The 6,073-nt window shown below is 26.5% G+C and overlaps 1 protein-coding gene across 1 annotated transcript in view; it reads right to left on the reverse strand.

Moving 5' to 3' along the window:
• Positions 1-1,866: 1,866 nt before the first annotated feature.
• The window catches only part of LOC117176568 (tubulin polyglutamylase TTLL13-like), a 59,265-nt gene continuing 55,058 nt past the window's right edge, over positions 1,867-6,073 (reverse strand). Inside the window, exon 14 of the mRNA XM_033366822.1 lies at positions 1,867-2,598. Coding sequence (XP_033222713.1) covers positions 2,593-2,598 — 6 coding nt within the window. The 3' untranslated portion in view covers positions 1,867-2,592. The remainder of the gene's footprint in view (positions 2,599-6,073) is intronic.

Genomic DNA, 6,073 nt, shown 5'->3' on the forward strand with positions numbered 1-6,073 from the left:
TTAGAGACGTGGAATTGGAATTTTTTTGAAGACAATTCATTTGACACTAGTTGTTTTCAAATTAAATAGTTTCAAATTCCGATGTTTGTCACGTTTTCATCTCGATAGCTCTGAAAGTTTGGTCAATTTCACTAGTAAAGATTTATTTACACTTACGTAGGTTCTAATTTGAACCGAGAAATATTAATGAATATTCAAATTTGTGATGCAACATATAAAGTTTGAAGATACGCTTTGTCATTTGAGAATTTCATGCAAAATTCTCAAAATTGATATAAAGAAAGTTGTGTCCATTCATTTTTTAAATTTGAAAACCATTTTAAAATCCTTGAATGTGTTTAATAGTTCAATTTTCAAGAGTTCAAATTCTGAAGATTTGACTGTCGTATTAAAAAAAATTTGAATTCTTAAAGTCAAAAAAACTTTCAATTTCAAGTAAACCGAAAATTTTTTGGTACAAAAATATCAATTTAAATGTGTACCAATTTTAAATATATTGATCTTTTTACGTACTATGATTAAGCATTTTCTAAGAAAAATTTTTAATCAAAACATTTAAGCAACTTTATTATTTTTTGAAAGCCAGGAATTACTTCACAAAGGGTCCAGAATTGTACTTTCTGTCAGGAGTTTTTTCTGATAACTAAATTTGTTCCACTTGATACTCAATTTCGTATTATCATTATTAATTAAATGTATTTATTCACGTTTACTCAACATTTTTTCTTTTTATAAAATAACAATAAATTGTCAACTTTCCTGCATTGAGAAAAACTTGACGTAATTTTTGGCTATGAAAGTCGAAAGTGGTCAATATTTTATTAGGAATACGAAAATGGAAAAAAATCATTGTGCTTTTATGATTGTGCGGTTATAAAGATGGAAGGCAATACATATTAACTTTTACCAAATTCTCATTGCTGAAAACTAGAGAATGAGTGAAAATATTATAATAGTCTCCGATTATCTTCGGCAGCTAGTAAGAAATTAATGAGAGTCCGCGCTGATTGTATAGTTTTATATTCTGTTTATCGTTTATACCATTCATAATACTTTAATTGTGCGTTTTTAACCATTATTACACAAGAGTAACATACACAGGATTCTATACTGCATAATGCTCATTATTAATTGATTTTTCTTTTCATTATTTTTTTCGTCTCGAGAAAAGTCCAGAATAATTGTCTAAAATGGATGAGACTCAAATTGTATTAAAAAAGAAAGAAATGGTTCACAGAAAACAAAAATTATAAAAGAAATGATTGGAAAGTTTATCATATCCCAGTGAAAATTTTCTTTTCGGGTGGCGTTAATACTTTTTTTACCTTTGAGAACAATTGTTTAGGTATGAGTACAAAAAGGGATTAAAATGAAAATTTGTTTTAATCAAAATAATTTATTTCAGTGGATTTTTGAATGAAATAATATTTCGTAATATAAAAAGTCGTTTGAATTTTGTTCTTGCAAGACGAAAAAAGAAATTGGGAAGGCATTTCATGGTCATCGTATTTTTCTTCGCGATTAATTATTCCTCTGGCAGAAAATAATTATTATGTAGCTATACCTTCGTGTAAATAGTGATTAATGGATGGTTCGTTTTTTTAGACTTAATGATATTGGCATAAAAGAGCATAGAGAAGAATTAGGAAAGCAGTGCCGCGATTTTAATGAATCATGTAAATATAAATCGTTAGATGTATCCGACAATTTTTTCTTTTTTCTTTAATCATTTTTATTATTGGAATTAAATTTTACCATTGCGATTTGTAATTAAAAAGCGAACGATATTACCAACTTGTAACACTCAAAAATCTGAATTGTGTATTAGTAGTATTTATTGCGTTATGGTTTTGAGATAATTATTTATCTGAAACTAAGGCCAGGAAATTGAAAATAAATGTAAGCGACGCTGCTGCAACAAAATTCGCTGATGTACATATAAAACACTTTATTTCACTTGTAAATTATAAGACTTTTATATTTAACTATAAAAATAATGTTATCACACGTAATGCACGAAAGTGTCCCTCTTCTTCTCTTTTAGTTTGGTGTTAAGTTCTTCTCAAGATTCTTTGTGTCTTCTGCTTTTCTTAATTTGTCGATTTTTCTTGTGTATTACAATGGCTCATGAATTGGCGAAAGTGTCAGTAACGAAATAATGAAAAAATATTATAAAGGATAGTAGAGGAACTACAAACACGGCTTAATCACAGCATGGAAATAAAAAATTGTTCATAGTTTATTTTTTATCATGTGAATACAAAAATATATATCGGCAATAAAATTTGTTATTACATAATACATCCATATATTGTGTTTTCAATTGCGCTCTCACTTGGAGATAGCTTTTTTTTATTCTTTGGGCAAGAATGTATCAAATTCTAAGTCAAAGAAGATTTTTCAATTGCTAAGAATGTTTTAAAGTTTACAGAAAAATTCTGCAGTTAGGAAATGAAAAAAAATCTGAAGTCGAACTTGAAAATAAAGATTTAATTATTTAAAGTTCAAACATTCTAACTATTTAATTTTACAGAAGTCTAGTTATATCTCTTTTTTCGGGGGCTTGCAGTCTGGCGGCATTGCAGTTTACTTTTAAGTCTGAAAAGATGAAAAGAAATTATAATATTAGAATCCATTCGAACTTACGGTGGTATGGTTAACTTCTGAAAATTGCACTTTTTTATGAAATTTTGTTAAGCATTCATTTTTTCATTAAATTTTTCATTTTCTGAAATAACTCATTTCTTGAGCATCGCATGTGATATTTGCCCATAAATAAATGAGAGAAAGCTCAATTTATAATAAATCTAAAAATGATCATTTCGGTGCTATTAGAGCTAGACCTTTATTTTTTTTGTTTCATAATAAAAAAAAGGCTACTTTAATTTATTTAGTGGTAATTTTCACCAGCGGAGCCTAAGGAATAAGTTATTTCACAAAAACTAGAATTTTTCAAACATAATTTTCGCTGAAAATCAACTTCTGAGGGCCATACTCTGAAACTTTTAGAGATAGAACATTAGATTATTTTATTTTTTCAACAAATTTTATACGACTTAATTAACATAGAGGTTGTTGAGACCTCAGATGGGCGGCTAGAAAGATGCAATTTTCAAAAAACCCAATATTTTTCAAATTTTGTAAGCATTTTTTGAAAATATTGAAGGGATTTATTTCTCGTAAAATATTGAGCACCGAAGCCCCTTTTTGAATGCTAAAATAAACGTTTTAAGACAATAAAATTCCACTTTTATGTTATTTTCATAAAAATATGTTGAATAACTTAATTTAAAAAAATCACAAAAATTGCTTAGGCGATTTGGGGGAGGGGGCTTGGAGTTTAACGTCATTCTGGAAAATAATCACAAATGCATGCGTACACAATGTGGCATCCACCCTGGAAAACCAGAAGAGAAAGATTACACCAGGAGATTTCCCGTATTTCATGATTCGCGCATTTTTTAAGTTTCGAAAGTTTCCAATTAGAAAGATATCATTTTCAAAGTGTTTTGAATCATTAAACTTTAAAATTTCCCAATATTTCTTGCCATATTTAAAATTTTGAAATTTTAACTGTGATAATGATCGTAATCTTGTTTTTGACAAATCACATATTTTTTGTAATATATTTATCATCTTTAAAATTTCTGTAATTTTAGTTTAAAATTATAGTTTTTAATGCGGAATTCTAAAACTGTTTAATCTTTAAGACCTTGAAACTAAAACTTTTCTTTGGAAATTAATTTTTGGAACTTTCGAATATTATAGTGCACATTATTGCAATTTTAAATTCGAATATTCAAAATGTCAGGACAATTTTGCTATTTGATATTTCAAAATTTGATATTAAAAGTCTTGATAATCAGTTTTGAATTAATAATTTTAGATGAAAGTATAAAGCAATTTCGAATTGAAAACCTTAAAATTGTACAATTTCAAAAATCGGAATCGTTACAGCAATCTGGTTTTGTATTCTTTCTTTCAGTTTTTCATTTTCAATTTCATCTTAAAATTGTCCCATTTTAAGTTGAAGATTTAGAGAAATAAATAATTTCAAATTAAAAAATTTATAATTGGAAATGTTCAAGAATGAATAATAATAGATTAATGTTAGATTAATTATTAATGTTTTTCATTTGTAAAATTACTATTTATTTTTAAAGTTTTTTTTTTAGAATAATTCGATTAATTTTTTGATTTTATAAAGAGCTGTCCAATCAGCTTTAATGTTAAATTAGAATTTTTTATTTAATAACAATTTAACGATATAGAATTTCAAAAGCTTTCACTTTTAAAGATTCAATTTAAATTTCGGTTTCAAACTGTCAAACTTTAATCGCTTTGAATTTTAAATTATTCAAATTCAAAAGCTTTTAATTATATAATTTTGAACGTTTTTAGTTCTAAATTATAAAATTTTAAATGATCCAATTTCCAGAATTCTAATCTTAAAATATTTCATTTTCAACGCTTTTTCATTGTCCAATTTTTAAAATTTGAATAAAATTTAATTCAGTTTCTTGATTCGAAACTATTAATTATTGCTTCAACATTTTTTTAAACGTAATATTAAAAAATTGGTTTAACAAGATACTTTTAAATTGTTTGTCAAAAGATTTCTTGCAAAACGATTAGCTGATGCATATCGACTTCCGCAAACAAAAACTGTGGATTTTACGGAGGGCATATTTTTTCTAAACCGGGATAAATCACGAATATTTACCGAGAAAGCTGAGATGACAATATAAAAAGTAGTCGCCAACCCGGTACAACAAAATTGAATTCTAAAAACTTTATAAAACAAATTCTTTTTCTAAAAAACTATTAAGCAGTTTGGTATCACCTAGAGCAAAATTAACTACGGAAAATTTTGCAAACATTTTGAGACCAGAAAATGGCAGTGACATTTTTATACTTTTTTTTTAATGTTAAATATATTTTTTTGCATATCAAAAAATATTTGGTTAATTGGTTAGATCCAAAGTACTGCAGTTCTTAGTTGACGTGCGAAAAGTTAGATTGCCAAAAATGATCCAGTTTAGAGAAAATGGAGGGGTAATTTTTGTTGCTTTATGTGCATGTTTCTTTAACTTGAGACTATCATTTACATTCTTATTTGCGATTAAAAGGACAAGAAAAAGTAAACTTGTATAGCTGTTGAATTGCAATAAAATGGAAAAACTTGCAAAATGTTGCAAAGAAACTTTTTAATTGGAAACATGACACTATAAAAAGTATATGCCCTGAAATTTAGAATTTTTCAGTTTCGAATGCTGGAACGCGAATTTTTCAAATTTGACGTAGCTAAATTCAACCATATTTACTTCGAACGTTAGGTATTTTTCAATTATAAACATTTTAAACACAACATTAATCAATTGTGACCAAGCTTTAAGGTTGAAATTGTTCAATTTTAAATTCTTCTTTTTACTTGAAATTATACAATTTGCAATTTTTTCCTCGATTTGTAAGATTGGAATGTGTTTCCAGTTGAAAATTGTTCATTTTGTCAAGTTTTTATTTGTGATTTTAAACCTCCAAATCTAAAATTCTTTAAACAATTAATATTTTTTCTAGTTAAAGGATTGCATTCTGGAATGGAATTGTTTAAGGCTGCTCGTACATTATTTGCATTTTGATCAATTTCTTCTATTTCTTTATCTGTTTCTCTATATATTACTGGTCACATAGTTAGCCTTTTTATTTTCTTTAAGCTGTTATATTTTACAAAATACCCATGTAACAAATTTGTTAACACTTCGACAATTTGTGAGAGTTTACCTGCATTTTTTTTATTTATCTAAATTGTTTCCTCAAGTTAACGAGGCACATAAAAGAATACTGTAATTAGTAAAACTATTTACAATAACAAGTTTTATTTCCTATTATTACTTTGGAAAGTTATTAAAAACTTTTTTAACTTACAATCATGAGAATAGGATTCGTCTTTAGCATTGTCGGGTTTTTCGCCTTGTACAAGAAAAAAGTGAATAGTTTTTTTTGTTTCTTATTTCAGAAAATTGTATCGAATATATATATATATATATATATAATTTAAAAAAGCCTTGCACAA

The sequence above is a fragment of the Belonocnema kinseyi genome, chromosome 7 (genome assembly GCF_010883055.1).
Source record: "Belonocnema kinseyi isolate 2016_QV_RU_SX_M_011 chromosome 7, B_treatae_v1, whole genome shotgun sequence".
Lineage (NCBI taxonomy): Eukaryota > Metazoa > Arthropoda > Insecta > Hymenoptera > Cynipidae > Belonocnema > Belonocnema kinseyi.